Source organism: Manis javanica, chromosome 8 (genome assembly GCF_040802235.1).
Source record: "Manis javanica isolate MJ-LG chromosome 8, MJ_LKY, whole genome shotgun sequence".
Taxonomy (NCBI): Eukaryota; Metazoa; Chordata; class Mammalia; order Pholidota; family Manidae; genus Manis; species Manis javanica.
In genome coordinates this window covers 14,800,999-14,817,981 of record NC_133163.1, presented here as the reverse complement: position 1 = coordinate 14,817,981, position 16,983 = coordinate 14,800,999, and the positions used below count along the sequence as shown (strand labels likewise).

General features: G+C 32.6%; 1 protein-coding gene across 7 annotated transcripts in view; it reads right to left on the bottom strand.

The window, feature by feature from the left end:
• Positions 1–16,983, bottom strand: part of EML5 (EMAP like 5) — a 131,010-nt gene that overhangs the window by 94,529 nt on the left and 19,498 nt on the right. For all 7 annotated transcript variants that reach the window (XR_012133726.1, XR_012133727.1, XM_073242007.1 and 4 more), the window contains exons 3-7: positions 13,168–13,266; positions 10,380–10,448; positions 8,136–8,321; positions 6,583–6,718; positions 5,047–5,248 (exon numbers count right to left, since the gene is read on the bottom strand). Coding sequence is in view for 5 of the 7 variants with exons in the window: in XM_073242007.1 (XP_073098108.1) it covers positions 5,047–5,248; positions 6,583–6,718; positions 8,136–8,321; positions 10,380–10,448; positions 13,168–13,266 (692 nt within the window). In the remaining 2 variants the exon portion in view is untranslated. The remainder of the gene's footprint in view (positions 1–5,046; positions 5,249–6,582; positions 6,719–8,135; positions 8,322–10,379; positions 10,449–13,167; positions 13,267–16,983) is intronic.

The window sequence follows — 16,983 nt, the reverse complement described above, 5'->3', positions numbered from 1 at the left end:
TTTAGAAAAAACCTACTTGTTGCTACTTTATAGGAAGTATGATTTTGTATATTGTTTTTATATCCAGGAAATTCCTTTTAATTCCAATAATTTCTTTGTATATTCCTTTCAATTTTCTACATATACAATCATAAAACATGCACATGACAGTTGTTTCTTCCTTTCTAATCCAAATATTTATACGTGTATCTGTATAAAATACTTATATCACATATATAAAAATATTTGGCCTTATTGTGCTGACAAAGACTTTTAGTCTATAGTTGAATATGATGGTGAAAAATAAAATGGTAAAAGTGGGCATCACTGTCTTCTGATTTCAGAGGAAAACTTACAGTGTTTCAAAAGTTAAATACAATATTTATTGAAGAGTTTCTGTGTTGTACACCACAGTGGTCAGCAAACCATAGCCTGTGGGCCCAACTGTACAGTCTGCAAGCTAAGAATGGTTTTTACATTTTTAAATGGTTGAAAATAAATTACAGGAATAACATTTTGAGACATGAGGAAATTGTATGAAATTCAAATTTCAGTATCTATAAATCAGTTTTTATGGGAACATAGTTACACTTGCTTGTTTACATATTGTCTATCTCCACTTTCATACTCTAGAGGTAGAACTGAGTTACTGCAAAAAGAGATGGTAAGCGGTATGTGACATGCAGATCACTTGGCACTGCTCCTTTGGCACACTACAAATTGCAACGAGACCGTTATAACTTGACAGATTTTCAAGTGCTATGTGCATAATCATACAGTGACATTTTATTATTTTTTACTTCCAGTACATACTCATGTCAAAACAAGAAAAATGAGCTTCAAATGTGTTTTTAAGGCATAGTAAATCATGGATTATACTGTTATTGAATCAGATGGTAAAGCATTGTGTTTATTATGCAGCAACACTATAGTTATCCTAAAAGCATTGACTTGCCCTATGACACAAATATATGTTAATATTACCAAACTCAGCACTCATCACAGTATCTTCCACTCACAGGAAAGCAATGGTCAGAAAAAATAGAAAATTTAAATCATCTATCTCATCACAGAATTTCTTATAAATTTTAAAGTTAACATGAGGTTTCAACAAAAGTAAGTTTGTTAGTGGCTCATTTGTTAGCCAAGCAAGGAAAGCTGTTTACTGGTAACAGATTAACTAAATCGATTTGGATTGCAGCAGCTGAAAAAATGTAGCCCAAGAAAATTAATTTAGTACTATCAGCCTTTTGACTAGAACCTAAGTTGTTTCAACTGTTGAGGGTTCTGGGAACACTACCAACAGTTAATGAAAAAACAAGGCAAATAATTTTGAGTGTTTTTTCTTAAATCTTGATGAGTCAACAGATGTTACTGATACTAATCAGTTGTTGTTTATTTGAGAAGTTCATGCCAAGTATGAAGTGAAGAAACAGCTTCTATGAATAGTCTGTGTGGAAAAACTACAGGCTAGAGTATTTCCAGACAGTGAGAAAGCACTAATCCAATTAAATTTAAAGTAGAATCAAATGGCAGTAAAAAAAACACATGAAAAAAATGGCTTAGACAAGTTTACAAAGCCTGTAAAAATATAAGGTGCCTAAAGCTTATGATTATTGACTGTATTATTCTTGAGCAAGTATTCTGCAAAACAGAAATTTACTCATGTATTTTTGAAACAATAGTGTTAATGGTGAACTTCATTTGAGCTTGTGGATTTAACCATTGGCAGTTCTGAATTCTCGTGAAGAGCAGAAGCTAAAAATCTTGACTTACCCTATCACGCAGCAATTTAATGACTTCACAGTGGTAAATTTTTATTATATTTTGATCACAGAGCCAAGACTGAAATTTTTCTGAAACAGAACTGCTCTCAACTGCTGTTATTAAACACTGTGTCGTATATTTGAAACCAATATAAGATTGTATATCAATGATACTTCAATTAAAAAGAAAACACTGTACAGCTTTGGAAATTAGCTTTTGTTACAGATTTGGTAGTGTTTCTTAATGAATTATAAGGTAAAATTATAAGGCAAAAGCAGCACTTGCATATGTGAAACATATGTGAAACTTACACTATGGTAAATTTACTTGGACAACAATTAATGCTGTTTGAATAACATCAAGATGCTTTATACACTACCTATGCTATCAGAACTTGAAACAAGATCTCCATTCCCACAGAAATTTGCAGGGGCTATTTTTTCAGAGCCTCATCTATAGTTCCAGCAGGGTATGTTGGACACATGTCCTTTGAGAGGGCCCTGGGTCTTGCCTATTGCCCCTGTGCCCCAAGAGAAAGCCATGAACAAAGCCCAAGTTTATTCAATGGAAAAAAAATGACCTCAGGAGAAAAGTAGCTTCGGCCCACTGGTGCTCCTCAATTGACGTTTTCTTTCAAATATGGCTAACAGTTCCTTACTATCTTGACTCTTCACTGGACATTTTTAAAGTGACTTACATTTCAACTAGCATTTTTGTTATGGAAGATTACTTTCCCAATAACTTGCCTACCAATAACTGAAACAGAAGTCTAAGCAATTACTTTTCAAAGGACAACTGCCCTTTTTCACCAGCTATATAGCAGCTGGTAACAGCAGCTCTACGAATAGGAAAGGAACTATAAAACAGTTCCTAGTAAAGCACATAGATAGAGTGAGGCCCCACAGCAACTTTCTATGTGGACAGAGAGCTATGGCATCTCTCACCCCAAAAAACCAAGTAACACAATGACAATAGATGGCCTAACTGATTAACATTAAAAAAATGAGTAGTTATCTGGAAAGAATTTGGTTGTAATTGTTCATATTACGTTTTTTAAATTATTTTTAAAAAAGCCTTTAGTGTAAGAATCACCTCACTTCTTATACTAAACTTTACACAGATTAGTAGTTAAACATAAAACAAAACTTATGTTCTAGAATAATATATTAAAAAACTTTTTAACTCTGGGGATGATTTTTCTCTGATATAACTCAGAAGTCATAAAAGAAAATATTGATAAATTCAGCTACACAAAACAAAATAACAAAAAATATTTCCATGGCAATAAGCCATCTAAGCAAAAGAAAAAAAAAGTAAAAAATTGATGAAAATTATTTGCAACTTATATCACACAGGGTTAAATAGCCATAAGATATAGAAAGCTGTTAAAAACAAAGGAGAAAAAGATCTACCACCCTGCAGAAAAAAGTGTCAAGGCATGGGAATAGATCATAGAAAGGATTGTAGGGAACCAACTAATAGTTTTTTAAACTAGTAAATGGGAAAGAATTAAGCACTTTTCTGTTTTTCCTGTACAAACTGTATCCAGGATAACCAAATATTTGATGAAAAAAATTCTTGTTATAGGAATATGGTAGCTAAAAAATGAATAATGAATGATAAAGTTAGAATATTACCACTTGAAACTCTTAATAAAAAACAGATCTAGGTCATGTATTCTCAATAGGAGACCACATATTGGGCTAAAAATTAGCTCTTGGGGATGAAAACTTTAATTATTACAATGGTTTGTGGCTCTCTGAAGGCCCACATTACAAAAACATTCAGCTTTTTTGTGGTAAAATTTCATGGGAGGGTGGTATAAATGTCTAAGACTACTCATTGGGAAAGCAACAGGTTTTTTAAAAGGTTGAGAAACACAGATGTAGATAATAACTAGCAGTGGTTGCTAATATGACAAAAAAAGAGATTATATATTACATATCACCAAACAGGGACACACATTACCACCTAGGAAATGTTCTTGGTGAAAAATTCACTAATTGTACCTCATCAAACCTCTAAATATAACTATCCATTTACAGGATACAGGGAAGAGAAACATTAAAATACACAAAAATACACTATAAGTATTCAGTTAGCCAAATTCAGAATGTGGGAAACTCTAGAAAACAAACATTTAGCATCTTCAACGAAAAAAATTTAAGAAAAAAAAATGAGTAAGTAGGCTACAGAATAAAAGAAATTTGAAGGTCATATCAACAAATGCGATATATGGATGTTATTTGGAGCCTGAGACCAAAGGAATGCCGTGTGCTAACAGTATTGTGTTCAGAGTTACTTTTAGATACAAAGGGAAATATTTACAGATTAAATGGGGGAAAAAATATAATGACAAAGTGTCAAAAACATCTCAACTAATACTGACCAGCAATTCTCAAACTTAAGATCAAAGCCACTAGGAAGGCTTCTTAAACCACAGACAGATGAATTTCTGACATTAAGTCCTTAATAAGGCATGAAACTGTGCACTTCTTACAAGTTCCTTGATATTTCTTATGTTGTTGGCCCAAGAATCACACTTTGAGAACCACTGCCATAGACAAAGGACCCATTTCTTTAATATGCAGACAGATACTAGATTTAGATTCTATTTTAAAATAATTAGAAGGAACAATGAACGAACAGAAAGTAGGCAAAAAGCTTGGAGAGACAGGTCACAAGAAAGGAACTGCGCATGTCCTCTAAACATATGAAAACATACTCAACTCCCCTAAATAGGACAGAAATGCATGCTTTCAAAACATAACAAGATATCATTTTTCACCTTTTGGGGCTGGCAAGGGTGTGGGAAAACAGGTATGTAAATTGTTACTGCCTCTGTGTAAGGCATTAACTATCAAAACTTGAAATGCAAATATCCTTTGAACACTAAGAAGTTATCAGAGATATTCATATTTACACATGCACAAAATGGCATAGGTATAAGGATATTCATTGCAAGCACTGTATTTAATATCACAAAACTGGAAGAACCTAAGCTCACATTAATAACAGATTCATTGAATAAATTACAACATATCCATGCAGTAGAATATTATATGGCTGTTATAAAGATGGAGGTGGCTCTGTGCATTCTGATCTGGAACTCCAATTTATGTTTTTATGAAAAAAAAACAAATCTTAGAAATAGCTGTTAATTTTATTAAGTACCTATTAAGTATGTTCACTTGTTAACCATAAGCTGGTAAAAGTTAAATCTATGTGCTTTTGGAAGTTTTCCTTATCTTCACCCAAGGACAAAATCCAGCCTATGCAATTACTTTATGATATGCTTACCTGACTGAACGATCATCACTTCCAGTCACGGCCAAAGGTTTAGTAGGATGGATGGCAAGTGCCCAAAGTTCACCTTCACAATGCCCTTGCATAATTAGGAAAGGTTTATTTCTTTCATGAACCACAATTTCGAAAATTTCACTGTCCTGTGTTCCAACTAGAATGTGGTCACCTCGCCAACAAACACTCCTCACAGACAAACCTAGTCAAAAGTGAATTGCATTTAAGATCAAAGCTATAATAATACCATGTTGATCTGCCTAAATTGATATTAATTTTTATAACTTTTACATCACAGATGCGAAAGGCCTCTACAAGTCTTTGATCCACATTTTCAATTATGCATATTGTTTTCTCTGTGCAATGATATTTCTCTTTTTATATACCTAATTTCTATCCCTCCTTCAGACATACACACTTCTTATTAGACGATTCCAGTCATAATCAGATCACTTCCTCAGCCGAATTCTTATAACACTTACAGTCTGAATCATCCACAAAGTAATCATTCAGGAAGTGGAATGATATTATTTTTCTCTCATGATAACTGACTTTTCATGTGTCTATATTTAATTTCTTCAGTTGGCTCATAAATCACTAAGAGGAGTGACTTCTACTTTTTCTTCATACTCCACAATCCCTTCTGTAACCTTGGGAAAGCTAGTGTTTCTTTCAGTTCTCTCGCTTATATAATATGGCCAACATAAAGGTGCTGTGTACCTCACAATGTTGGGGATCAAATAAGAGAAAGTGCCAAATTATTTTATAAATTTTAAAGTACAATAATGCTCAGCAAAACTAATAAAAATAGTGTAACAGTTAACATTTACTGGATGATTACTATGTGCAGACACTCTTCTAATATTAAATATTTGGTTACTTAATTCTATGAGTTATTCTTATTCTCACTTTACAGATGAAGTTAAATATGTAGCCCAAGGTCACACACCTAGTAAATGACTGAAATATGGCTTAAACATAGACCTGTATAACTTCCAAATCCTACTTTTATAATATCACACTAGTGAATAATATGTTCATTTTTATGGTAAAATATTCTGTTTCATCACATCAACTTAAAAAAATCCCCAAAGGAAAAAATGTCTCTTGACTGCTAAAATTTTGGATGAAGAAAACACACATCTACATGAGTTTAAATCATCCTAAACAGAAGTTTCCCCTAAACTTCAACACACTTTATTTCAACAGCTTATTTGCTAGTTACATTTAGCATTCTAATAGTAAAATATTCTAAAATCCAAGGTCACCAGAAGTAAGTACCTACCACATCTCTCTCTGTAGGTCTCATTACAATAGGCAACTGATGTATAAGAGAACCTTTATCCTAACAGTAAACCTCTATTATCTTCAGATAGAACTTCCCCTCTTCCATAATACATATACATTAAATGTATACAATACAAAGGGGCAAATGTAAATCTCATTTTTATTTACAAAACATACACTTAAGTTTGCTGAAAGAAACAGACAATCCTCGATACATTTAGAATTTGCGTAGGAGACAGTTGTTACTACCTTTGTATCCCTGGTCTGTTTCCCTGAGATCAATCACAGTAATTGGTTTAAAAGTTAAATCCCAAAGACGGATACAGCCATCTCTGCCACCAGTAGCAAAGCCTTCTTCACAAGCATTCATGCTAAAAATTCCTGCCTAGAAGAGGAAACAAAATAATTTAACAATATGTTTTTAAAGAAAATCTATGTTAAGATAGAAGCTCACTTTAAAAGATTTTGATATGATACAGGAATAAACAAATACATCAGAAAACATGAATGAAAATCTATAAATAAATCTACATGTATATAGGAACTCAATGTATGACAGAGGTATTATGAGCACAGCATAAAAGAAAATTCAACTTTATGCCATATATAAAAATGAATTGTAGACAAACATAAAATTCTAAATGCAAGAAAGAAAAATATGTTAGAAAAGAGTTAGAACACTTATGTAACTTTGGGCTATGAGAGACCTTTTTAGCATGGCAGGTTGCCCACAGCGATTTTTGAATTTTTCATGTGAGAAAAGATATCATAAGCAAAGACAAACAGATTGGGGAAATAGATGCAATGTGTACAGCTGTCAAAAGGTTAATATCTCTAATATATAAACGAATAAAGAAAGAACATCCAACAACAATTTTAAAAAGGAGTAAAGGATGAGAATAGCCAAAATATAGGAAAGGAAATTCAAGTACTAGATAAATGTATGAACTTGCACACATATGAAACAAAACTAAAGCAAGAAGTCAGTATTTTTGAGAAGACAAGTGAAAATTTACAACAGAGGTCACATTCTGTGCCAATGAATATGAGGAGGAAACTGGTATTTCTATATACTAACAGTGAAAACGTGAATTGCCACAATCTTTATGGAGAAGAATCTGTTATTTCTGGTCTTTAGGCATTTTGCTTAAAGCAAGTCCTGTTGTAAGTGGTTCTCTAATATAGCTGATATGTAATATATAATGAATAATGGGTCATATTAATGTATTTAACAGTTTTTCTACTGCTAACAATGTGACATCTCTGTGCTCTCTAGCCCAACTGCTAAAAAGCCCAAATCTAAAAACACAAAAAATGGATTTTTTTTCCCCTGGCTTGATGACCTCCTTATATGAAAATCTCATGAAATACAAAAAGTACATTCCTTTGCCACTCATTTAATGAATCAGTGACATTAAAACTAAAGTTACATATTTTTCTAGAATTCTCTCCAAATTTCCCACTGGTAAATTAGTCACTAGAGCACTAGCTTTATTCTAATATGGTTAATCTAGAATACTTGTAGGTTGACTTTAAGAAGCATTTTTTTCAACACTGCTCTGAAAAAGGCACCACACCAAAGCAATGGTTTGAACAAGATGTTAATTATACTAATTCAATAAATATCCATGTGTCTAATTGCATGTTTCTTTACTGAAATCTTAAAAACAGACAATTCAGAAAATAGCATTTTTCAAGTAACTGAATTGATTAGAAAGTCTGCTATACTATGTAATCTTTTGTTTTAAGGCAAAAGTAGTTAACATTATCTAAAAGTGTTTAAAATATTTAAATGTACTTACAGTATGGGCTCCTTGTATTGTTCGGGTAAGATTGATTCCTTTCCAAACATATATATCCCCATTGAGTGCACCAGAATATGTTAATTCATCCCTTGCACAGGCCAGGCACAGTATTGTCTGAAGGTCACCAGTCTTACCAAAGACCCCTCGTTTTGGAGTCAGAGCATTTCCACATAAGCTCCAGAACTAAAAAGTACATAGTATAACCAAATTACAAAAGAATGATTACAAAATAAAGTAAAACATTTCTAATACTTTGATGCTGTATTATAGCAGTAGACTAGAAATTACCTAAGAAATTCCCTATGACACAATAGAATTCAATGTTCACATTCTTACCCTAGTGTTGTCAATAGCTATGGTATAGCAGATAAGTCACTCATTTCTATACTTATCTGTAAGAATAAGGGGGTAGGCGGATTGAACTAGATTATTTTTTAAATATGCTGTTCCCTTAGGTTTCTGAAAAAAAATTTACATGAAACTTTGACAAGTAAAAAATTTGGAAAGGGTTAGCAATAAAAATGAAGATAAGACGCTATACACTAACAAGAAAAAGGACCAAACCTAATGGCCAATCTCTAATGAAGACAGTAAAGATAGGGAAAAAAAAAGATTAGTATATTGCTTTTATTGACATTTTCAAAGCTGAGCAATTCCTTTACTGTACTTATAAAGCTTAAAAATAACAGAGATATACATTTGGAATGATCTATTCATTTTTGGGAGAAGGTAGGGAGTCAAACAAATCTTCATGACCAGGATTTTTGATCTTTTATGTGGAGTCAGGTAAATTTTAATAATGTGCACAGAAAAATAAAGAAACAAAAAATAGGACAGGGATATATATAATAAATAGTTCTGCATAAAGAAACCAGGCCCAGAGAATAAATTCAACTTTATGAGTAAATTACCACTAAAAATAATATAATTTGTTAATATTATATACTTAAAGATCTTACCTAATCTTTAAGATCTCATTTTAAGACCTAAAGATCTTACTTTAAAACCCAAAGCCACAAAGTACTAAAAATTATGATACTTATCCATTCAAATGACTATGAATGCTTTAATCAATAGAATTTTATTATTTTTAAATGTAATAGTTTAGTGCCTTCTGTGCATAAGGATAGCTGGTTCTCTTCCTTCCAGCAAGTCCCAATTTCATTCTATTATTTTCTTCTAGATCAGTGGTTGTCAACTTTGGCTATACATTAGAATCACCTGGGGGAAATTATAAAAAAGCATAGTATGCCTGGGTCTCCCCTGACATAAAATGACACAGAATCTCTAAGAATGAAGCCCAGGTATCCAATGATTTTGATGCTGACTGAGAGTTAAGAACAATTGTTCCATAATCCAAATCAGTGCTGTCCAATAGAACTTTCTGTGATAACGAAAATATTCTCTCCCTCCCTCTCTCTCTCTTTATTTTTTACAAATATACATACACATTGCCCAACAGAGTAACCATTAGATACATGTGGCTCTCGAGCATCTGAAGTGGAACTGCCGGTATGAATGAAGAAATGAAATTAAGTTTTATTTAATTTTAATTAATGTAAATAGCTACATGCGGCTAGTTGTGATTGTACTGGCCACTGAAGTTCTAGATTATCTTTGGGACTTAGTTTCCTCATATGAATTGCCTGCAAAGAGAACTACCGTACTATTCATTGCCTCTACCAAAGGAAAGGAAATAGAACTCAAGGTGAAAATATAGTTTTAGTTTGAGATGAATTTTTTAAAAACCTGAATATGGTTTTTATATGAATGAAATGGCTTTAACCTGAATATGGTCTTTATATGAATATGAAATGACTCATCCCAGGTCAAACAGCCAGTATGTGGCAAAGCCAGCTCTAACCATGCTGCTTCTACCACCCCATCCTTTTGAATGAAAACCTCTCAGTTTACTTGGTTTCCTATTCTCATATTTTACTTTGTAAGTGAAACATGAAGAAACAAGATGAACACTGTAAAGTCTACTTCACTAGATTACAAATTTCTTTATGGAAAATGCTTTATTAATTTCCTATTTATACCTATATCCTTTACAGTCTCTTATACATAGTGATGACAAAATATTTGTTAGATTGAACATAAGAACATTAAAATGTTGATATTTTAAAAATAAGTACTGTCAATATCCTAAAACTATCCTAAATTGTACATAGTGCGGTATGTATTTAGTGGCAGGAAATAAGTAAATATAAGTACTATAAAACAAGACCCTTCTAGTACCTTGATATGTTTTACACCACAGCTGACAAGTTTATTTGGCTGGAACAAATCCCAAGAAATATCAAATATCTGTAAACAAATCAGATTCATGGTTAAAATACTTATTTTCAAAGAATTCTGTCCAAAAGACCCAATAGCCTAAAATCCTACCTATCATAAAACAATATGCCTCAATAAACAAGAGATTCCTATACTTCAAATCTTATGAGAAATAAAGTAAACATGTAAACAAGAACAAAAACTATTTCTTAGTTTGCATGAACTTTATGAAACTAGTAAAAATTAACAATTCTATTTTTAATTTAATTTTTTTAAATTTGTTCCATAAATAACAAAATGGTTCAACAGAACTAAGGCATAAGGCAGGTACCTGCACAATTTATACAGAGGGAAGATACTGAATGGAACATACACTTAACACTTATACAGCTAGAAACACAGAAGATTTTTATGGCTTTCTGTCATACAGAATTACTTACATAAAAGGACTAATATTTTTTTCACTCTAAAAATTCTGTTTTTATTTTTCAATTTCCTTTACTGTTTATGGGTCAAACAAAACTAACTTACACTTACATTTTAGATTCCATAAAGTCTAAACACAGTTGACTCTTGAACAAAGAAGGGGTCAGGGGTGCTGCTCTTGCACAGCCCCCTCGAAAATCCATGTATCCCTTTTGACTCCCTAAACTTAACTACTAATAGCCTACTGTTGACTGGAAGCCCTGATAACATAAACATTAACACATATTTTTGTATGTTATGTGTATATACTGTATTCTTATAATAAAGTAGAAAAGAAAATGTTTTTACAAGTTGTTGCAAAAATTTTTCTAATATATTTATTGAAAAAAATCCATGTATAAGTGGACCCATGCAGTTCAAATCTGTGTTGTTCAGGGATCAACTATACATACAAACCATTTTTGTTACAAAAGCAAACAAGAAAAAACCAAGATGAAATAAAATATGCATTAGGAACATGTACTTTAATAATAAATGAAAGAAAAATTAATATTTGAAAAATAATTTCATGGCAGAAAAAAAAATTCGGTTATCTGGCAGTCTTCACTGTATTTCTTGGACACTTGCCTGCATAATAACCTATGATGTTTACTATCTCTTAAAAATGTACAAAGTGATACCCTAAGAATGCAGCAGCCCAGTTTGAAAAAGACATATGCAGCCCTATGTTTATCGCAGCACTATTTACAATAGCCAAGAAATGGAAGCAACCTAAGTGTCCATCAGTAGATGAATGGATAAAGAAGATGTGGTACATATACACAATGGAATATTATTCAGCCATAAGAAGAAAACAAATCCTACCATTTGAACAACATGGATGAAGCTAGAAGGTATTATGCTCAGTGAAATAAGCCAGGTGGAGAAAGACAAGTACCAAATAATTTCACTCATACTTGGAATATAAGAACAAAGAAAAAACTGAAGGAACAAAACAGCAGCAGACTCACAGAACCCAATAATAGACTAACATTTACTAAGGGCAAAGGGACTGGGGAGGGATAAGGGGGAAAATGGGGCATTACAATTAGCACACATAATGTAGGTGGGCAGTCACGGGGAAGACAGTATAGCACAGAGAAGACAAATAATGATTCTATAGTATCTTATTACGCTGATGGACAGTGACTGTAATGGGGTATGTGCAGGGGACTTGATAATGGGGGGAGTCTAGTAAACATAATGTTGTTCAAGTAATTGTACATTAATGATATCAAAATTAAAAAAATATTTTAAAAAATGTACAAAGTGATTCTCATCAGTGATAATGAAGAACATATCATATAAATTAATATTTAACAACTCACTATAATACATATTATATGAAAAGCATATCGATGTAATTTAAAAATATTACCCTAAAAAAAAATTTAAAAAATTTCAATGACATTGTCATTTTTCATAATGATCAGTCTATTTACTAAATACAAGATACTCATGTGCACAATGTTTTGATGTAAGTTATTCAGAATATAGACTAATAAAATATACCTAACAATTTAATAATTATCTAAATTGTGTGACTGTGTAATAGGACCCTTTGAGAATATGCTAAGAACCAACTTTATTTTTCAAAATGCAAATACTCACAAAATTTTCTATACAACTTTACAGATTCATAGATTTCCCTCCAAATAGAATTAATGGCTATACCTCCTGTGCTGATTCAGGTTATGATTTTACTAGACACACAAAAATCAGACACTTTAAAGAGTTAATGATAAAATGTTTATGAAACTAGTATAATATCTAATTAAAAAGCTTACTTCAAAATAGTCTTTATATTAATTTAAAACAACTTTGAATAAGGAATATGTTTTTAACAAGTTTCCAAAGTTAAAAATGTTAGGTCTCTAAAAAATTTAACACTAATACATAATTTAAATTTATACATACAACATCATTTTTAACCTTAACTCTGATATATATATATAACCAATCAGTGGCATATTAAACTAAATAGACAACAGGCATGAACCACTCAATGTCTAAGCTGAGGCTTGAATAACTTAAAATTCATTGTTTTTGCTAAAGCAAACACTGCGTTAAAATTTTTGTGCTGATACTATACATATTGAGTCATGCTTTTATGTACTACAATACACATGCACTCAAATTTTATCAGTATTTACAACTGTACTTAAAAATTTTAATTACATATGAACTATTTGTCAATAATAAACACAGAAACATAAAATCCCCTGATTCTCCTCTGGCCTCTACCCACCCAGTCCCCATTAAAAACCTAAAGAAGAATACTTACTCTATCTGTGTGACCAGGAGCCATAGATAACATTTTCCCCCTTTTCCAATCCCAAACACAAACTACATTCTTTGAATCGAGTCCAACTGAAACCAGGCGCTGAATTATGTCCAAGAAGTCCAGGAAGAAATAAAATGCAAATAAAAAAAGAACCAAATTATAAATAGCAAACAAGTTCTACTCATGAGAATTATAAATATCAAAACTTACAATATTTATGTTTTACAAACCTCACAGAGGAAGGGTGGATGTATGCCATGTTGTTAATATTTGCATGTACGTGTTGTTCTTCACATTTCTAACTTCCATTTCTAACAATAAGATTAATGAAATACCCTCAATCTCTCTCTTCCAAAAACTAAAAACACTAGAAAAAATGTAAAAACATCCTTTTAAATGTACTGATAAGCTGTCAAGGAATTAAGAAATCTGAGAACAAAAACAAAGTGATTTCCTAAGGGAATTCTGGAGGGTAAGGGAGCTCCTACATCCACTTTACTCCAAAGGTACCAACTAAATCTTGATAAGCCTGATTTTTGTTCTGTATTCTGAACAGAAATAGGAGATAAAGTTTAGGGCCTGCCCAAGGTGGGGATTTTGAATTGCAGATCTCTGACTAAAGCACTAAACTCCTCTGAGTGAGGGAAAATAAGAAACATCCCTTTTTAAAGAAGGGGACGGCAATGCACAAAAGGGGAAAAAAACCTCCCTGAAAATTTGTAGCCACAAGCAGCCCTTACACTGCTGTAGGGCCTAAATCCATATCAATCATGAATCCTTCAAATGAAAAATTTCATTCAGGTTGTCCTAAGGGTTGCAATCTTCAAGCAACTTCAAGAATGTGGTATACGCAAATGTAAATCCTATGCAGAGTACTGAAATTTCAATGCATCCCTCAAAGAACTCCTACAGGTAGCAATTCAATGAAAATAAACCTAAAATTAAAAATAAATACCCCCCCCAGAACCACAGGAAATAGGGACCATGAGTGAGAATTAGCTAGATCAGTCCTATAAAACATCAGACATTGGAATTTTCAGGTGATATAAAATAAGCTTAATGTGAGTAGAAGAATAAAATAAGGCTTCAAAATATCTTCATGTGAGCAAATAGGGGTCTATGAAAAGTATCCAGTCAGATTTGAAGAAGCAACACAATTTCTAGAAAAGTAAAATAAATGAAATTTAAAACTCAGTGGAAGAATTAAATAGGGGATGAGAGGGAGATGAAGAGACTGAAGGGAGCAGACACTGAGGGAACGTGTGAGAGGTTAACAAACATGAAAGAGGTATTTCTGCCCATGAAGGAATATCAGGGCTGAACCTGCACCATTGATGTAAACAACTAGAAAACTGTACAAAATATACAAATTTTTTAGACATTCATAACAGTAAGTAAAGTTCTGTGAGCCCTAAAGACAGGGAAACAAGGTGAGTCTTGTTAATTGCTCTGTCTTCCTCTGGGGGGCAGCTTCCAGACTACAGCACAAAAAGGTGGAATTCAAGTATCACCCAGAAGACTTGCTGATCCGAGAAGACCCGCGAACCTGGAGTTCAGAAACCAAGAAGGCTGGAATTTACAGAGCAGAGAAAAAGCCCCTGAAAATTTGTTTATGAGAACATGAATGTTTGCATGCATTGGGTGAAATCCGTGACACCATACAAAGAACAAATTCTAAAAAAAGAACAATTGCTGGGGAACTAAAGCCAAATAACTCCTCGAGGTCATGAAGGATCAGGATCACTCAAATGCTCATTAGCCAGAATGGATGTATCTCTTTGGATTCACCGGGTATTCAGTAGGGATATTTTGGTGGGATGTAGTCACACCTTAGTTGTTAAGTTAAATCAGTAGTCCTAGAGAAAAAGCTACACTATATCTGCCCAAAACAAGCTTGAAAGCAACTTTTCATAAGGGTCAAACTGATCCACAAGGAACTTAACTACCTGTTGGAATAACGTCCAAAACACTTTAAAGGGATACAACTAATCCAGTATTCAAAATATAACATACTCAATGTCCAGCACCAAATTTAAAAAAATTACTGGATATGTGAAAAGGAAAATGCAACCAACAGCCAAGAGAAAAATTAGCTAATAGAAACAGACTCAAGAATCACAGAGCTGATTAAAATTAGGAGATAATCAGCTGTTAAAATGAAAATGTTCATGATGCAAATTATTTTAAAACAAACACGCAAAGAATAAAAAGAGACATGGAAGCTATAAAAGAAGAACATGTAAAATTTATAAAAATGTTAAATTATCTAAAATGAAAATATGCTCCAAAGGATTAACAGCAATTTGGGCAATAAAGAAAAGATAAATGAACTTGAAGACATGTCAACAGAAACTATTCAAAACAAAGCATAGAAAGAAAAGGAATAAAAAAAATTAACAGAACCTCAGTTACCTTGAGAAAAATAGCAAGTGGTCTAACATACATTCAGGTAGCTGTGGTTCCAAAAGGAGAAGATGGAAGAAAATAAAAAAACAAAACAAAACTGAAGAAATAGAGTCAAATTTTTCTAAATTTGATGAAACCCATAAACCCACAAATCTAAGATGCTCAATACACACATCATCATCCATGGTAATTAAGTTGTTCAAATGAGTACTAAGGAGAAAAATCTTAAAAGCAGCCAAAAAGTAAGACAATTTTGGTATGGAGGAACAAAGATTAAAAAATTATCCCAGACTTGTCATCTGAAGCTATGTATGTCAGATGACAGTGAATAACCTGCTGGGAGCAGTGAGGGGAATGCCAACACAGGATTGTAAACCTAGCAAGAATATCTTTTGAAACTTGGGTCAGAATAAAGTCTTTTTCAAGTAAGCAAAAGGTGAGGAAAATTCATCTTTAATAAATCTGCACTAGACAATATGATAATTGAAGTTTCTTCAGGCAGAAGGAAGATGATAAAGAGAGACTTAATTTACATATATGAAGCATGCCCAAATGGTAAATATGTAAATAAGACTTGTTTTTAATTTTCTTTTAAAACTAACTCGTTAAAGCAAAAAATAACAAGTTATTACAGGGTTTATAAAATATATAGAAATAAAATGAACAATAGCACAATAAACAGAAAGAAACAGTATATATTTTTCCATATCCTTTCCAAGCACACATGAAGTTTCATGAAGATCACAAAATCGTGAAACACAAAATAGGCTTAAATGAATTTTTAAAAATTAAAATATAGAGTATATTCTCTGACAAAACAGAATAAATTAGAATAACAGTTATGCAGAAAATACTCCAAATATTTGGAAACTAACAATACACTTCTAAGTAACTGAAGGGTTAAAGAAATCACAAGGACTAAACCACAACACATACTTTGAAAAGCACTGGTTTAGAAGCAGGGGTCTGAAAACCGTAACTCTCAGGCCAAATCTAGCCTGTACTCTGTTTTTGTAAATAAAGTTTTACCGGGACACAACCACAACCATTCTTTTACAAGGGGTCTAAGACTGCTTTTACACTACAATGCAGAGCTGAGTAGGTGAGATAGAGACTGTATGGCCCACAAAACTTAAACTATTTACTGGCTGACTTGTTGCAGAAAGTTTACTAATTCTGGTTTAGAACAGAGGTTTTCTACCAGGTTGCCTAGGTTTGAATACCAGATCCACCTCTCATTAATCGTATTACTTTGGGCAGTTATTTAGCCTCTCTATATCTTAGTTTCCTCACCGATTAAGTGGGGATAATACAAGTATCTCATATGGTTAATATGAGAATTAACATATACACATGAATAAAGGAGTAGAAGAGTGCCTGGCATATGGTTAACGTTATATAACTGTTTGC